Below are 19734 nucleotides of genomic sequence, written 5' to 3'. Positions count from 1 at the left end.
CACTGTGTTAATACAGTATGCCAGAACGAAAGAAAAACTGTAAAGTCACACAGGCACAAAACAAGGCAAAGTAAAGTTTTTTTTAAGGTAGGTAGGTTTTGAAGGTAAAACAAAAAGTAGTCAAAAATGCCAAATGTCAAAGGAACAGACCGCCTTCAACTACTTACGGCATTGACCGTAGAGACCAATACAGTCTATGATGTCAAAGGTAAGATGGGGCTTCCCCAGACTTGCACAAACCATTATGGGAAGCACATGGTGTCAGCCAATCAGATTAGAGAGGTAGAGTGAGGTATGCTGGCTCACGTCTCTTTGGCTTCTCCAACATTGTAAAAAAGGCTCCAAAACTACACAGTTTATATGTAAATCTAAGCTATTTCTCAGATACTATGTAAAAGACAGCGAGAAATAATCAATCAAGATCTTTATTGTCATTATGCAGGCACAATGAAATTTTGCACACTCCCAAATAAATATCCCAAATAAAGACTTCTAAAACAAAAAATGCTGTTTTTGTAACCTGATAACACCTCTGGCGTGATTTACAAGACATTTTGCTGACATCAGCGTCACATATTGATTCAAGGTAACTGCCAGTCTTGTCAAAAAGCTCATGCATGCACATACACACACGTCCTCCTGCAGCCTTAAAAAGAAAAGAAAATATTAGTTATGAAATTTCCCCAGATAAATATGTTATCTTGATTAAAATGAGCTATAATTTTACAAGACATTTCGAAAATAAATTTACATTATAATTCTTGGATTTTGTGGATAAACTAAATTTTGTCAATTTAGTGAAATGTGGGTAGCCCTATAGCTTTAAAACTGAAGGGGGGGGGGGGGGCATGCCATCTCTCTCTCTCGTCTATGCATAGTATTATTAGAGGGAACTCCTGCTCTGCTTTGCTTCCTCAGCAGGTGAGGCACATATCAGTTTTCTCTCCTTATAGACAGGCCCATTGCTGTGAGTGCTTCCTCTGAGCGTCCGCTGCCTGTGACACCTTCTGACATGCCAAGGAATGATCCAAAGCCAGTTCACGCAAATGAAAGTCTTTTTGCAAGCGCTCATGGAACCCCGTCCAACTTGCTGCCCTGGGCAGGTGACCGTAATTACCTAAATCAATATCCCCCTGTGCCCCTTGCTATGCCCAATTTCAGATAAAGAAGATGCAGCATAAGAAGAAAAGGGAAGTAGCACAGTCTAAGGAAAGGGCATATATGAAATGGACTGCATTTATATAGCGCCTTTCTATCTGCATCAGACGCTCAAAGTGCTTTACAAATAATGCCTCACATTCACCCCGATGTGAGGGTGCTGCCATACTAGGCGTGCACTACACAAAGGGAGCAAAAAGGGGATTAAGGAGCTTGCCCAAGGGCCCTTAATGATAAAGGTGCCCTGACAATTGCACAACTTTGATACACTTGCACGCACTCTGCCGTGCAGGATAAACCAGTGTAAACTGTGCAAGTGTGCAAAGAAAATTTTGAAATGTTCAAAATCTTCATCATGCATTCATTACATGAACTTTACGTGAACATTGCGCAAACATTTAAAAAACAGTGCGTGTGAGTGCGAGTGATTGAATTAGTGGGATTTTAAAAAGGAATAGTTTGCACCATGTGTCATGCTTAGTTATCATGCTTACGGGGTAACATATGTCACATGTGATAGAATCCAATGGACGTCGACATTGTTTGACCTTTACTTCGGAGACCAAACATTCAACACAGTCAGAACTATTCCGTTTATTGATCCTATTAGTTCAACCAATAATTTGCACCACGTTTTACCAAAACTGGAGCAACTTAACGTTTGACTCCTGTACAAACTGAACTTTGTCACCATTCTTGCTGTTTTTACCCCATAACTCCAGAACATTCAGTTATAGATAGTCCAAACTATACCTTTTTGGAATCTTTGTGATCAGACACATAACATGGTATAGCTTTCAATATGATTGGAACATTTTTTTGACCCCTATGCGTTTCTTCAATTGACACCTACTTGGCCCCCTATTGAAAATTCACATGGCAAAAGTTATTTTTCTACAATATGTACCAAAAGGTATACACAGTCAAATTTTGGTGCTTGTAACCGGATTTGAATAATTCTTACAGTTATCTGCTGTACTAATTTTACTGTTCTGTTTTCATTTTGTGTGTCAGCGAAAAAACACAGTACTTGGGCTAAAAACAATTTATCTATCTATAAAGCAAGAAGCGTCTGTATGTGGATATGTGGCTCGCATATCCACATACAGATGCATATGATACATATTCATCAGATCAGCCTCAGCTTTTTTGATATGGCTTGAACATGGCACGATGATGTGCATCCTTTATTATGAAAATTTTAGGAATTAATTTTCAAAACCTTTATTTTGATTAACATTGTAACATTTGCACTTCCAAGATGGCATGGCTCTGATGTTACTGGTAGCAAAGTTAAACATCAGACAGTTGATGTTGCTTGCACCATTTCACAATAAAACGTTTAATGCCAGCAGCCAAGAAAATACTTTTACTGTGAAATGCATGCTGTCAGTGTTCTTTGCGACTGAGTTTAACTTACCACCACTGAGGAGACATTAGCTAAAATCCATTTTTGCTAACACCAACAAATTTCACTACTTCTGCAATGTTTCATTAAGTACATAAACTGAATAAAATCTTATATTTGCTGTGAACTCAAGTTTAAATAAACTGCTCAGGAGATGGAGTACTGTGTTTCAAATATTCTAAATGTTTAATTTTGTCAGTCTCTTCCAATAACAATTCGGTGAAAGCTACCATTCAACTCGGCTTTACCTTGTAGAATGGCACGTTCCATCTTTCACCTCATGAAATATTTGTGCCACTGAACTCAAACATTCAATATTTATATATTGTTCAACATCATTTTAATTTGATATGCCAACACCAAACTGAATCCTGTTCTTTATTAGAAGCAGAAGGTCTGTAATCAATGTAGAGAAATGATCATTTTTCCTGATACACAACCTCAAAAACAATGGCCGCTCCAGCGTAATGTGAACCGATAAGCGAGTCATTAAGCCAAAAAGGCTGTTGATGTCTGTGAATCAATAATATCTTATCCATTCTTAACAGGAAACGGCTTTCGATATCCATCCCTACAATTCACAGGATATATATTTTCTTTGTACGTTTCATGATTTTGAGAAAGGCTGTTTAATTCACAGATGCTGTTCATATTGCAATTTAATACAACAATATTTTATTTTAAAATATTATGTAAAAACACCTTGTTTTCATCCAGGATCATAGGCAAAAGCTCCTTATTTTCATTGCTCAAGTTATTTTTAAAAATGGAAAGCAAAGCAGTATGTGTGCTTTTTCTTGTCAATCCAAAAAAACATCTGTTTTGTGGTTTAAAAAGTATCAGATTTGAACCACGGCTTTTGTAATTCATAGTAGAGGTGGGCGATACCGGGAATTTTGGTATTGATCCGATACCAAGTAAATACAGTCCCAGTATCGCCGATATCGATACTTTTTCATATTTAAGCTTCATAGATCCAAAGGATCCAAAAGACCTAGGATAGAATTTCGCCAAACATTATACGTGACAACAAAATACTTTATTATCACAATCAACATTTTTGTTTAAAAAAATATCACTCAACACAACTTAAAACAAAATCTCCTGAGGTAGAGGGCTGACAAACCACAATACAAGGGTGTGCTGTGCCGTGTTGTGTGACACAGTGCAGAGCTGCTCTTACAGACAGAGAGTAGACTTTGATGAATCTGCGTGTGCAGCAGTCAGTGCATGCGGGAGAGAAAAAAGCTTGAGTATCGATCTTTTTACGCGAGGATCGTTCAATAGCAATACCAGCGTTGGTATCGATATTATCAATATTAGGATCGATCCGCCCACCTCTAATTCATAGCATGCCTGTTGGCAACACAGGAAAGATGACATCTGTGGTCATGTGGGACCTTATCATCTATCATGAAAAATTAGCAATAAACAACTTACAAATATATTTAAGTGAGGTGCAGTGGGGTTAAGTGGGGTCTGTCACAAGGAGGTAGAATCAGTGAAGCTGAAATAGCTGTAGGTGAGCAGAAAGTTCAAGTTCAAAAACAGGAATGAATATCGATTTCACCTTGTCCCCGACCAACTAAAACTTCACATTATTCTCACCCAGGGGCTGGCATAAGAAAAAAAAAAGCTGTTTTCAATAACGGCTATTGGGAACAAAGTATGACAACAGACTCATTTGTAGACAATCAGTGAAAATTCTCCTCAGCTATTGACTAAAACATAACGACATTCCTTAGCATACATAAACCAGGAAAAGAACCAGAGGAAAGAACCAAAGAAGGATAAATGATCAATTGAGGCTTCCCATTTCTGTAATCAGGAAGGACTGATGACCAAACCACTTAAAACTGCACTTGTGCAGGAACTAGAGACCCGACTCACCAAAAATTATAAAACTCGAGCAAGACAGTTACAGACTCATGTTTAGTTGATGGTGTCTAACATCAGAAAGATAAGATCTAAAGACATTTGGAAATTTTGGTGAACAGTTTCTGAATTATTTCTCAACAAGTGGTTAAGGGATAAATCGGAAGAAAATGGATGGATGGATGGATGGATGGTTAAGGGACTGACAGGTCTGATTTGCTCTTTGATTCCTATGTCAAGGGGTAGGCATGTCATTAATTTTTCTTGACTTTATATCGCAATATGATTGTCTACATTACTGTAGGACCATTTTGTGCCGCTGATGCTGCTGAAATGGAACATGGCTGATTTGTGAGCCGTATTTTCAGCAGCAAGAACTGGGACACTAGTCACAGTGGTGCAGTTTAGCTAAAATTTCCATAAAAATTGTTAATTTTGTGATAAAAAGCATAGAATTTGGCACACATATTCTAATTTAGCTAATGTTTATTTTCAGATATGGAGCCATCCTGGACCTCTAATACAGGGGTCAAAAGTTAAAGTTGCCCCAATTTTGGCGAAAAGTGATGCAAATTATTGGTTGAGTTACTAGCATTTTTAAAAGGAATAGTTCCACCATCTGTCATGCTTAGTTATCATGTTACAGGGTAACACGTCATATGTCACAGAATCCAATGGACATCGACATTGTAATGGCTGGGTAAAACATTGCATTTTCATTCTGTCTTATAAGTTAGATCATATATCTGCAAAATTGTGTTTATTATAGATTTAACATCTCGTCATAATTGTTCAGTAAGCTGCGGCTATGGGATGCATTGACACTGTCAAATAGGTTGCGCAATGGTCACGTCTAGTTCACAAAATTAATGTAAGCCATAAGTTTATAACATTTCTAAATTTTCTTTGTGCACTGGTACACAGCTGCACACAACTCACACACAGTTTACAATGAGTTTACTCACTGGGGATCAAATGTGTACAAGTGTCAAGGCACCTTAAGTCAATCTAAACTTCTTTGTTATCTCAAATGATCAACTTTAATAATATGGAGATTAACTTCAGGCACAAAGGACTACCGCCCTTCTCCCCGTCCACTTTTCTTGGTTAATCTTCATGGGGTCTGGTAGTGTTTCTCCGTCACTGGTCCGAAGTATCAATTCATAACTAGTTCCGAGTCTGGCAAGGTTGCCATGTTCATTTCTTGAACGCTCATGCCACCAACTGCTCTTTTCTTTTCCTTGTTTCTTCAAAAATACTTTTAAATTCACCACTGTCCATCACCAAATATCATCCAAACTCATCCTTGTATCATCCATTTCCATGAATTTCATGCGTCCTGTCCAAAATCAAGTTTTCTATTGCTTTTTGCATTGACCTTTTCTACACTGCTATCAAAACCGTGGCTGCTTATCGCTTCCAGGTCAAATTTATCACAAATGACCTTTGGCCGTAGCCATGATTCATTGTGCACGATGAGATAGCAACTTCCCTGATTGGCAATCAGCTCTGTGTGCCACAGCCTCATCCAATGCTGTGGATGCTGTGCATCAATTCAGGAATACAATTCAAAGTATAAATTTTCAGTTTTCCTTTCATGAAAGCATTTTTGTTCAGAGTTCTGCAAATCTGTGTACCACAGCATCATCAAATGCTGTGGCTGTCGTGCATCAGTTCAGGAATACAATTCAAAGTAAAATTTTTCAGTTTTTCAAGAAACTACAAAAACACCAAAAAGGTCTCCCTTTCATGAAAGCGTCACTGTTCAGAGTTCTGCAAATACATTAGTTTGACTAAGTGGAAGATACTTACAGGTCCCATTATTGTGGCTTGCCAGTGAAACACTGTAAGACACAAACAAAAAAAAAAAGGTTGAATTTATAAACAAAACAAATAAAAAAAAATATGTAGCTGAGAATCAGAATTAATAATTCTACATGAAGTGTGTATGCTGTGACTCTTACATCAAAGTATTACTCAGAGCAAATATTCTTCTCAAAGGACAAGATAATGACAGATACGAGGTCTATTAGAAAAGTATCCGACCTTATTATTTTTTTCAAAAACCATATGGATTTGAATCACGTGTGATTACATCAGACATGCTTGAACCCTCGTGGGCATGCCAGAGTTTTTTCACGCCTGTCGGTTACGTCATTCGCCTGTGGGCAGTCTTTGAGTGACGAGTGGCCCACCCTCTCGTCGATTTTTTCATTGTTTAGGAATGGCTCAGAGACTGCTGCTTTGTTTGATCAAAATTTTTTCAAAACTGTAAGGCACAACTGAGTGGACACCATTCGATAAATTCAGCTTGTTTTCGGTAAAAATTTTAATGGCTGATGAGAGATTTTGGTCTGGTAGTGTCGCAATAAGGATGGCCCACGGTGCCTGACGGCGATCTGCGCTTCGAGGTGGCGTCGTCTCGCCGTTTCAAGTTGAAAACGTCCACATTTCAGGCTCTGTTGACCCAGGAAGTCATCAGAGAACAGAGAACTTTCAGAAGAAGTCGGCATGAGGAGTTTATTCGGACATTCCACTGTTAACGGACATTTTGTAATGAAAGAACGTGCGGGCAGAGTCGCATGTCGGGCCGGACCCGACCGTGGGGGGTCGCGACAGGAAAAACACCTCCGTTGGAAACCTTAATGGGCAAGTTGGAACATGCCCAAGCTAATTAAACAATTTCTCAGTTACTCACTTGTTGAAAGCCATCAAAAGCCGCCTGAATTTTACAAATGGTTTTCAACACGGAGGTGTTTTTCCTGTCGCGGCGCACACAGATTCGCCGAGTCGTTTGCGCACACGTCTTTCATTAAAAAATGTCCTTAAACAGTGGAATGTCCACAAAGTCCTCATGCCGGCCTCTTCTGAATCTTCTATGTTCTCTCACAATGTCCTGGGTGAATTAAGCCTTAAATTAGGATGTTTTCAGGTCGAAACAAGCCGACAATGGCGCCTGGAAGCGCTGCGCGACGTCCTTACACCGACAGAAACACCCCATAATCTCTCATCAGCCGTTAAACTTTTCACCGAAAACAAGCTTAATTTCTCGAACAGTGTCCACTCGGATATTCCTCACAGGTCCAGAAAAAATTTTGATAAAGCAACGCGCGCCGTCTCGAGCAGCATGTGAAACAAAGGAATTCAGCCGAGAGGGCAGGACCACACTCAAGGCCTGCCCACAGGGAAATGACGTCACCGACACGCGTGAAAAAACTCACGCATGCACACGAGGGTTCAAGCATGATTGGTGTAATCGCACGTCATTCAAATCCATATAGTTAAAAAAAAAAAAAGTGTCGGTTTCTTATCTAATAGCCCTCGTATACACTACTTTTGTGTCTAATACCTTCCCTTTGATTGGATCACATTAAAATCAGCCCATCAAGGCATTTTTTTTTTGGCATTTCATCAAGGCATTTTCATGGGTATCAGTCAAATTAAAGCCAAGTCATCACATACGTTAAGTGCATGCATGCTGTCTTTGCTTCACTTTATAAGCGCTGAGCTAGTTAGTGGACTGGACAGTAATGACAGCTGCTGCTTTTCAACAGAGCCACACCGCACGTTTTAAAAACAATTTAACAGTCTGCTCTAAATTCACAACAAGCCTATTTTATTCACACAGATCAACAGTGCACGTTGGTCTCCTTCTGCTTGAGAAGCATGGGGCAGAAAAACTCAACTTTCCAAAACATCACTTTCAAAACCATTGGGCATTGCTTCAAATACATACCAAATCTGTTTGTGATGAACAGAGTATGTGATATGATTTTCCTCCTAGCTAGTCAGGTTGTGATTTCTAGAACGCAACTGCAATATGCAGTGATGAGTGGCCTTTGGGGGGGGAAAGAAACCTGGAAAAACAACTTTTTCTTGATGTCAGGGCTGCTGCACCTTTTGGGAGTACTGAGGGACCTCCACCAGAAAATTTTGAAATATTACATACAATTTGGTGCAATTAATAAGCTAAATTAGTTATTTCTCAGTCCCATTTTCTTGCTCCTTTTAATCATAAAATAATACTTTCTTATATTGGTTAAGATGACGGAATTATAATACACAGCCTTTCACATGGATTAGAATACAGTGTTATTACCATTTCATAAAGCCACATATTTGCATTGGACTGTTACTGTTCTATCTTGACTTTTATCTAAACATTTGACTTCAGTAATTTGTGCTTTATAACAACTGATTGTGTCTGAACATGAATAAAAAAATTGATACAAGTAACGCTGCACTTACTGTTCATAAAATCATCATTGTTACTTTTAATTTCAGGAACACTGATTTGGGTTTAAATTTGATTCTTATTCACTTATATAAATGGGAAAAGCAACAACACAGTTTTTCATCCAGTGCTGACGTCAGCATTTCTGGGGTACTGTCGATTTGTGTGTTGTGCAAAATGATGCACAAACGTTTTTTTCACATTAACATTGGACTTCTACAAGCATGTTAAATGTTTATCCTATTTTCCTCCACATGAATATTTCACACCCATGTAACAGAAGAATCCATAAAATGCAGATTTAGTAGAATCAATCAATCAAGTTTTATTTCTAAAGCCCTTTACAACAACCAAAGTTGATCAAAGTGCTGCACACAGTTAAAAACAACCATAAGATAAAACATATACATCTAAAATATATTAAAGTTGTCGATTTCCAGGGAGTCACAGCTCTAAGGTCAGTTGAAACAAATGCGTTTTCAGCCTGGCTTTGAACAGGGGCAGGGATGAGATGGATCGTAACTCCAGAGGAAGAGAGTTCCAGAGTCTAGGACCTGCCACAGCAAAGGCACAATCACCCCACTGTCTATACCTCGACCTTGGAACCACCAGCAGGTGTTGGTCTGAAGAGCGCAAGGCTCTGCTGGGCTGGTGAAGGGTCAAAATGTCACTGAGGTAAGTCGGTGCAAGGCCATGGATTGAACTAAAGATGAACAACAAGAGTTTAAATTGTATTCGGAACTGAACCGGGAGTCGATGGAGGGAGTAAAGAACTGGTGTGATATGGTCGTATTTGCGAGTGCTGGTGAGGAGGCGAGCAGCCGCATTCTGCACCAGTTGCAGATGGTAAAGAGAGGCTTGACTAAGTCTAGTGTATAGAGCATTACAATAGTCCAGACGTGAACTGACAAAAGCATGAATGGTTTTCTCAAAATCTCTTCGGTTTAGTAAAGATTTATCAAGTATCAAGTCTGCACTGGAGCATGGGCAATAATTTTTTCCTGGCAAAAATCAATGCCAGCAATTCCCTAAAATGTGGCGTAGTGGGGGCACACACTCTTTTTTCCCCTCAATAAATACAATAAACACATTATACAGTATACAAATCTATTGTAAAAAGCCTTTAAGGAGAGAGAGAAAAAGCATAATAACCTACCATCCCTGGTTCTCAAGACCAGGCACCTAAGTGGCTCTACTCTACTCTTTTCTACTCTCCTATTTTACTCTTCCTTTTTTAGATATTTAGATATACCTTGTATACTGGAATAGTTCCACCTTAGAACTGGAATATAATATATAAGATATACCTTACTGAATTTTCATAAAGGTACATAAAGGGGTGGTGGGGGGCGGGGGTGTAGTCTTGATTCTGGGGGATCTCCCAAAGAAATTTAAAAAAATATTGTATATTCTGATTGATGTCGGTGGATTGAATCATTTTTTAACGATACCCGAAAAGAACCGATTCTCAATACGCAACCCTAATTGTGACTCAACTTTCTGTGCCTAAAGGCGCTAACCAGGACTCGTGGTGCGATCAAGAAACAAGGCTCGCTCACCGTGTCCGACGGGAGTTTTTATTCGTTCCTTATTAACGAGGCTTTTCCGAGGGGCAGCCAACTCTCAGACCCGGAGTGGATCATTAATATCTGCCACTTTGCCAGTTCATCAACTGAAGTTAAAAAAATGTCCTCTGTTATGTGACACGTGGCTCGTTCCTTCGAAATGCTGCCGGTGTTACCGGTGTCACGTCGGCTCACCTACAAGCTGAAGTTATGGCCCCCCGTGTAACAAAGGAAAGAAAAAATATATATATATCCTTTATGTGTGCTTTTTATGGAGCATCACTAAGCGCTTTTCTTCCAAGTGACTCGTTCTCTGCTGCTGCCACCGTCTGTTACCGGCTGGGTGCCGGTCCTCCGGGCCGCAGATCCGACTGATAACCTTTATCTCTCCCTCTCCGCTGGACTCGCTCCTGCTGCTCTTTCGGCTCGGTTCCGAATGTCCATGCCACGGCAATTATAAAACAGTGACATCATGCCAACTTAGAGGATTAATTTTAATCAGATTCACCATCACCAAAACAAAAACACACACAGATCCAAGGTGGGTCTGCATGTTGATTTGGCACGTTTTATACAAGATGCCCTTCCTAATGCAACTCCACATTTCATGGAGAAATGTGGCAGGAGTGAGATTTGAACCGGTGTCGTAGACTGAATGGTCCCACCCCCCACTAAAAATTGATCCGCCTTGCCTTCTCCGAGCTCCGAAATGACACATGCGCAGTGAAGGCAGGCCGGACTAATTTTATGTGGGGCCGTTCGGTCGGCGACACCGGATCAGGACTCCGTACCAGCAGATACTCTATACTAAGTCGACTCAGATCTTACAATCACATTGCTGCACACTGAATACAGTCACACTGCTGTTTCCCATTATCTTATTTTGGCATCAAGTAATGTTGCACAATGGTGAAAATCCAAATATGTTGTGTGTAGTATTGCAATTTTACTGACGTTTTTCAGTCACATTATAACATAGAACTCACATAAGTTCTTTCAGCTTTACCCTTATGGCAACAATTCTGATATGGATCTGCATGTTAATTTAGGAAGAGTTTTCTTTTTTTTGCCAGATGCCCTTAATGCAAATCCACATAACATGGTGAATGGTCAGTGGTGGTCATGAACTGGAAACCGTCTGCTCTGGAAACAAGCGCACAACTGCTTGGCCACTACAATGCCCAATACAAGGACTCACATGAATTGAAATGATACAACTGAATATACCATGACTAAAAATTTTGAGATTTGTGATTAAGGCTGAATCTCAATTCTACCCCATGGCCCTCCCCCTTACCCCATCCCCTCCATTTTACACAGGCACAAGAGACAGAGGGGTGTCTCAATTCTCTTTTTGGAGCGAGGCGGAGGGGTAGGTGGAGGGCTTCAAACCCCTCCAAACAGAGTGTGCATCCAGATTCACTCCATTTGGAGGGGTGGGAGGAGCTTACTGCTGTCTCCACAGAAACAAACATGGCGCCCAGAGCCACACAAATGAAAGTGGCTTTCATTACAAATTACGCTGTTTAGAAAGTTATAACTTGACAAAAAAAAAAAAAAAAAAAAAAAAAAAAAACTTTACAGGCAGTTGTCTATGACAGCAACATGTATGCTGTTGGATGCATGTTGCGTATACAGTCGTTCTGAAGAATATTGTAACTTCACTCGTGCGCTGAGGCGTTATAATGCGCATACATGAACGCTACGATAAGACACTTTTATATCTCACAATGGAGAAAATCATGATAAAGGATAAGCACGTTAATTTGCATTTTCATAAATCTTTAGATATAGCGACCCCTGCTGTTGGATTTCAAGGTCTGTAACGTGTGTGTATTTTGTAAACAAACAGGAGCCCTGAACACACTCATCTCCTAATAAACTTTCAGGCACAAAATGAGAAATTTCATCAATGGGAAAATATACACACACATGTATATGTGTAACACATAACCTGATGTCCTAACAGACTGATATTTGTCAAGGAAATTTCTAAAGGAAACAGGGCTGGATGCAAAAAATGGGAGAATTTGAAAAAGAAATATAAGGTTAACAGAACTAGATGCAGCCCATAACATACATACAGGTGCTGATCATATAATTAGAATATCATGAAAAAGTTGATTTATGTCAGTAATTCCATTCAAAAAGTGAAACATGTATAATGTATACATTCATTCCACACAGACTGATATATTTCAAGTGTTTATTTTAATTCCTAATTAACCCATTAATTACTAATCAATTAATTATTAATCAATTAACAATATTAATATTGCTATTTTAATGACTAATTATCAGTATTATTAACATTGATGAATTACTAATTATTAATACTATTAATTACTATTATAAATTACAAATTAATTATTAATACCACAAAATTCTCCGACATGATTGCTATGTGTCGAAGAAATCTGCGACTTCTATTTCTTTGCATTTACGCAGAAAGGCAAGAAAATAAAAAGAGCAAACAGGCTACTGCAACAAGTTGCGCTTCGGTTGCCATGTTGACAAACAGTGAAGACGGCAGTTTGAGACGGGCAGTTTTTTCACCCCCCAAGGCGGAGGGGTGTCTCAATTCATAGGGCTAGAGGCATACCCCTTCACCTTACCCCTTGTTTTAAAGGGGTAGGGCCAAGGGGAAGGGGTACAAAAGAGAATTGAGATTGGGCCGAAGTGTTTTTCAAACTAGTGTTTCTCTAAAACAGCACAAACTCCCATCTGCAAGGCTCTACACTATTTTTTTTCCTTTTCTTTCACCCATTTCTCCCCCTTCTTTCTACAATAGTAATTGGCTATAAAACATATTCATATTTTTACACTTGTTTTCTTTCAACTACAGTCAGTCTGTGCACATCATCTGGTTGTATTAGCAGAGCTGATGAAGCAGTTAAAAACAGAACAGCAGCACACCAGTAGTGAGTTAAAACTAAAATTAGTGCTTTGCTTTTTTTTTTTTTTTTTGAGTCTCTATCTGAGGATGTCACGAGATAAAAGCACTAGAGCTCAACCAAAATATCATTTCACCAATCATATTGGCTGGCATGAACCTTCCACAATCATATCGGTATCAGCATTATTTTTTGCAGATCTTATAACTTTTATTTCACAGAATAAACTGTGACGGCCCTGCCGTCCTGTAGCGGGGCGGGCCCATAATCAGGGGCACCTGGGCCCGGTGTCCCTGTCTCTTATTTAAGTGGGCCCAACATTCATTTTGTTCTCTCCCTCTCTCTTTCTAGGACGTCTTGCTGTGCCGACCGGTAACAGAGCGCCTTTTTGCACAGCTGCACATTTTTGCACCTTTTAACTCATTGGCTTGAACTATTGTAAATAAATACTTATATTTTTCTAATCCTCTCGTTTGTCTCCTCCTTGTCACTGTCCTCTGAGCCACGGGCACGTGACAAGAGTGGGGGCTCGTCCTTTAAATTTAATTTTTGTAGTCAGCGCGTTTAGTTTTTGTAAATTTATTTGGTTAAAGTTTGTTTTTAGGCCTGTTTTTTGTGTTGGGGCTTTGCAGCGCGCTGATTACATGATTAGAATCCGGTGCGCACCTGCTGATTGCGCGTTCGTTTGTTTGTGGGGACACGCGAGAGGTTTGAAGCCAAATTGTGTTTTTTTTTTTATGATCCGAGGTAAGTGCTGTCTCGTGCTGCATGGTGTTTTGGAGTCCTTCGTTAGGCTTTAGTGGCTTTTCTCATAAGGAGATTTGCCTGCTTTTATTTTGTGAGGGCAGCGGTGAACGTGATTACAAGCTTCGGCTTGGGAGCGCGTCCGTGGTGTTCTGGGGGTTGTCAGCTTGGTGGTCGCTGCTCAGACCCATCAGGTTTTAGTGCATAAATACCCACCATATGAGACCGCAAGACTAGGTTAAGCAGGTAGATTTGGGTTAAGTAGTTCAGGGCGGGGGACTCCGAGGGACGCGCTGGCCCTCAGCCTCGGTTATGTGAGACTGACAGTTTGCATTCAGTTCGGTTCACATTACTTTTTTTGTAACCATGGTTTCTGTTTCGCATTTTTTCTCCACTCCTTCTGAAAGTTTTTTGGAAAACTGTCAAAAGAAACATTTATTGCAGATAGCTAAACACTATGGCATTACAGTGGGAAATAATACACGCAAAGATAATGTTAGAGATATAATCACTGCTGCGCTTTTTAATAAAGGCGTCCTGAGAGGGGGACAGCAACAGTCGGGTTTATATGTCAATTCTAAACCCCAGTTGTCTGTTTCGTTTGATGGACTGAGTTTTGAGCAGCGTAAGGAATTAATGTTGCTGCAAATTGAACAAGAGAAAAGCAGAAAAGATGCTGAACTTCAATTGGAACAAATGAGACAGAACTGAAGCTGAAAGAGGTTCAATTGGAACGTGTCAGACTAGAGACTGAAGAAATGAGATTGGAATTGGAACACTATAAACTGAATTTGATTCGGGATGGTAAGGTTATAGGTGAGGTGAGTGAAGAATCATTTTCCTCTGCTGTTTGTAGGCCTGCTCCTAACGCGTTTGACGTGGGTGCTAGTCTGCACCTAATGCCAAAGTTTAATGAAAAAGATCCAGATACTTTTTTCGTTCCGTTTGAGCGCATTGCAGATGTTAAAAATTGGGCGGATTGTGATAGAGCTTTGTTGTTGCAGTCCATGTTTACTGGTCGTGCCCAGGAGGCTTATTCTGCGTTGAGCGCTGCAGAGTGTCTGGATTATGCCAAAATAAAGGCTGCGGTTCTAAAATCCTACGAATTAGTCCCAGAAGCTTATCGCCAGAAATTCAGGAATTTTGAGAAAAATGAACGTCAAACTCACGTGGAATTCGTTAAGAGATTTAACCTGTCAATTTAATCGTTGGTGTTCTGCTTTGAATATTGACACTTTTGAGGGTTCGTCAGAGTTGATGATCTTGGAGCAGTTTAAGAACTGTATTCCTCAGCGTGTAGCTACTTATGTTACTGAACAGAAACCCAGCACCGCTCTGAAGGCAGCTGAGCTGACAGATGACTTTGTCCTGACTCACAAGGGGGCTGTGGGTGAAATTTTTCCATCTAGGACCAAGCCTATAGGTCGTTAAAGTCGCTCCTACTCGCAGACCTTTGCGCAGGGTCGCTCTGCTTCATTCAGAGGGCACTCTAGCAGGTGTAATTACTGTCAGGCAACGGGCCACTGGAAGTCTCAGTGTCCTGTGCTCAAGTCTAAAAGCAGGCGTAAAATGTACGTCCCTTCAGCTCCTGCTCTGTTAGCTTCAATAAGTCCAGGAAAAAGTTCGATAAAGCTTTTGCTCCTTTTATCCATGATGTGTATGTGTCAATTGTGGGGAGCAAGCAACGTGTTCATATTAAGATGCTGCGTGACACAGGGGCTAAACACTCATTTATAGTGGCTTCTGTGCTTCCATTCTCCTCTGCTACAGAAACGGGTGACTCTGTCCTTATGCATGGGATGGAGCTGGGTGTGGTCTCCATGCCGAGGCACACAATTATGTTAGAATGTGGGTTTATTAATGGTCTGGTGATTGTAGGCGGGCGCCCCGCTCTGCCGCTTCCTGGGGTTTCATTGATTTTAGACAATGATTTGGTTGGTAGTGCGGTGTGGCCGAGGTCTCTTTTGCTCATGGTGACCCCTGAGCCACGCTCATCATCTCCATTTGAAGAGCAGTGTCCAGAGGTGTTTCCGGCTTGTGTCGTGACGCGCGCTCAATTTCGTGCGTCTGAGTCAGATGTGCTTGAGAGCTCAGTCTTGTTGCCTGAGCTCCCCGCATCTGTCTCTGTGAAGGAATGGAGTCAGCATCAAAAGTCTGATCCAACTCTTTCAGTTTTGTTTGAAAATGTTCTTCCAAGTGACAAGGTACAGAGTGCTGCTCATGGGTACTTCATGCAGGAGGGTCTATTGGTGCGCAAGTGGGTCCCATGTCATGGTGACTTCGTTGGTGAGACCATTTTTCAGATTGTTGTTCCTGAGATGTTTCGTGATGATGTGCTCAGAGTTGCCCATGATGACTTTGGTCACTTAGGTGTGAAAAAAACGTTGAAAGTGCTGTTTCTACAGGTGTTCAGTTTAGACATTCGTCATATTAAAGGTTCTGATAACTTGTTGGCTGATGCTTTGTCACGTGCGCCAATTTAAAAAAGGAAAACGCAAAGTTGCCTTAATTTTTGTGCCCGTCTCTCTTCTGCCTCCTCAGTTTCAGGCGCCGGAACTCTGGAGGTGCAGCAGAGGACATGTGTGCTAAGCTTGTGACTTTACCAATTGGTGTCATCTTTAGCCTTGTATAGCTAAGTCTAATTTGATTCCTTGTAAATGGTAGAACTCATCTTGTTTGGTAATAGAAAATAGAAGAAAAAAAACTTAGTCCTATCAGATTTTAAAGTAGTTTGTAAAGGAAAAAAAAAAATTGTACAGCTGAATATAGGTAAGCTGTAAATGTAATTTTGGTGCAACAAAAAAATATAATGTAGTACTACTAAAAAAAAAAAAAAAGAGAAAATTGTGCTGTTTGCAATTGGTTTGGACAGTCCTTAGGTGGACTTTCCTTTTGAAGGGGGAGGGTGTGACGGCCCTGCCGTCCTGTAGCGTGGCGGGCCCATAATCAGGGGCACCTGGGCCCGGTGTCCCTGTCTCTTATTTAAGTGGGCCCAACTAATTCATTTTGTTCTCTCCCTCTCTCTTTCTAGGACGTCTTGCTGCGCCGACCGGTAATAGAGCACCTTTTTGCACAGCTGCACATTTTTGCACCTTTTAACTTATTGGCTTGAACTATTGCAAATAATACTTATATTTTTCTAATCCTCTCGTTTGTCTCCTCGTCACTGTCCTCTGAGCCACGGGCACATGACATAAACAAAACATAAAAACAGCTTGGGAGTTGCAAATGGTGTCATTACTTAGTATGCCCAGCAGAGGGTGCTCAGATGGCATTGTTTATAATGCTGCCAAGCATGGCTTGGACCCCATCACACCACGTTACCATTAGCTAGAAGACACAGAGGCAAAGCAGACAGCTGCCATTCTTAATTAGAGTGGGTGTTTTACAGCAAGTGGTCACTATGTTGCCAGCTAGGTGGCGACAAAACAGACAAGATCAATGGATGCATGCGTTATGCTTTGAAAACATTTGACCACAAAACAGTGTTTATATCTAAAAATAACATGTTTTTACAATGTTGGGGGCTGAGAGTAATAATAAAAGAAAACTTGGCACTACATTCGCCTTTGATGGCTCAATAGACCTGTGGAATGAAGGATCATTCTACAGCTCTGAGGTTACGGAGGGTTTTTTTTTCCTGGCAGAAAAAAAACACAGAGGATGCCAAGAGCACCTCATCTCAGTGCTTTCATGAAAGAAAAAGTGGTCCTTGTGAGTTGTGTTTCTATGACAACGAACAGCTAACAGCTAGCTGATGTAATCCAGTTAAAAGCATCCACCATCTGCAGGACCATAGCACCTGTCTAATCTGCTATCACTGATGAGGTTTTTTTTTTTATCTCTACTGCAATAGATTATGTGACACATAAGGTGATTGTAAACAGTTAAATGCAAAAATAAACGTCTCATCCCTTGAAGCAGAGATGTTTTTGGACACCACAGCAACTTCCTGAAAATTTCAGTGATTTTTCAACTTAAGAGTGCTTGTAGCAGCCACACAAATAACAAAAAAAAAAAAAAAAAAACCACAGTGGCATTCAGACTGCGGTCCAAAACAGATTTTCTCAAAAACATAAATCCAATTTAAAAGTGACAACTTTCATCCAGGGCTGCAGCAAGCAATTATTTTGATAACCACCGATTATTGTTGTGATTACTCGACTAATGAATTCACACAGAAATTGCGGCTTAATGCACCAGCATGCAGCTGCTCATACAACAATCATTAGCTTCAAGCTTGCAGTGTTTAAGTTATGTGCCAACTAAAAATAAAGACAATTAAGATGATCGTTCATTCAACTATTACTTGGTAACAAAGTTGTCCACTGAAGAGGAACATTTTTTTAGCACTGTAATGTAGCGTAACAAAACATTTCCTATTCAACTAGAGATGTCCCAATCCGATCACGTGATCGCAAATCGGGCCAGATCACGTGGTTTCAGACTTGATCGAAATCGGACGCTGCATCCCGATCAGGAATCCAATATAGATTTTATCCTCATTATTTTGATCAGCGCTATTTCAAGCTCATTATTGTAGATTAATGGGCCTTTCATGCGTCGGACGCTTCAGAGGTGTCAAGAAACGGTCTAAAAAGCATTACTTTCAATGACACGTGTTGCTTTTTACATGCGTCAGAAGCGTTGCGTCAAAAGTCGAGCTAAAGCGACGCTTCTGACGGGAGAGCGCATTGCCGCTTGTCGGCAGGCTGACGCAGTCAAAGTTCAACCCAATCTTTTTTTTTTTCATTTTATTATTATTTTTTATTACTGAACAAAAGAAAAAACATCACAAGTTCAACCCAATCCAACTTTCGACGCTCTGAGCTGTGACATAACACTGTCCAATAGGAACGACGCGTCGGGTCAGAACACGGAAGACTAGTGGCAGAAACCACTGATCTCTACAAAACAGAAACGTGTCACAGGACTGCTCATTTATAGAGCAGTTTTCTGAAGAAAAATCCTTGGAAATGTTTTTTTGTTGTTGTTTGTTACCTCAAAATTTCTGATTACCGTTTAAAAAAAGTTTAGAACACTTGTAATTAAAATAGCTAAATCAATAAATGGTTCTTTAGAAACCTTTCATCTGTAAATTAAAACCACCTGTTATTTCAGATTAGATAATTTCTTGTTTAACATAAGGAACCTTGGACATTTATTTTTAGACAAATAAAACAACATGGAAATTTGTACATTTTTTAAGTCTGGTAGATTATTACTTGACTGTTCTAGCTACCTCAAGCAGACGTGCACTGTTTAAGTGATAAATAATAAAATAAGATGATTAAAATGTAAATATATATTTAGCATTTGTTCATTGTTCATTCAGTTTTTAAAAGTTTTTAAAGTATCGGATCAGGACTCGGTATCGGCAGATACTCAAATTCAGATGACTCGGATCTGGGCCAAAAAAAAAAAACCTGATTGGGACATCCCTAATTCATACATGACTTTGCTGTTGTAACGTTACAGCAAACACATATTATGCTAAGGCTAATGAAACCGTCATCGTTAATATTTAAAGGTATTAATATAAGTAGCTCACAATAGACGTTAATGTTAGCCAGTTAGCTTACCGAGACCACTCTCGCTTCTTCAGAAGCGGCCACAACGTGTTTCCCTCTCAGATGCTGCTGCACTGCCGTTGTACTGCCATGGAAGGCAGCTTCTGCTTTGCAGATTTTGCACTGCATGTTTTTTCCTCTTTAATTTGGTTAAAATGTTCCCAAACTTTTGAGCTTCATTGGCAGTGTCGCAGACCGAATGGTCCTCCTTAAAAATTGGGCCGCCCTGCCTTCACTGTGCATGCATCATTTGGGACCACAGAAGCACATCTGTGACAACGGACTC

General features: G+C 40.2%; 1 protein-coding gene across 1 annotated transcript in view; it reads right to left on the bottom strand.

Annotated features, from left to right (window-relative positions):
* ube2d2 (ubiquitin-conjugating enzyme E2D 2 (UBC4/5 homolog, yeast)) overlaps window positions 1-19734 on the bottom strand; it is a 78621-nt gene that overhangs the window by 32950 nt on the left and 25937 nt on the right. The window contains exon 3 of the mRNA XM_034181367.1: window positions 6254-6285. Within this exon, the coding sequence (XP_034037258.1) occupies window positions 6254-6285 (32 nt within the window). The remainder of the gene's footprint in view (window positions 1-6253; window positions 6286-19734) is intronic.

Source organism: Thalassophryne amazonica, chromosome 11, assembly GCF_902500255.1.
Source record: "Thalassophryne amazonica chromosome 11, fThaAma1.1, whole genome shotgun sequence".
Classification (NCBI taxonomy): Eukaryota; Metazoa; Chordata; class Actinopteri; order Batrachoidiformes; family Batrachoididae; genus Thalassophryne; species Thalassophryne amazonica.
This window is presented reverse-complemented; position numbering and strand designations above follow the sequence as displayed.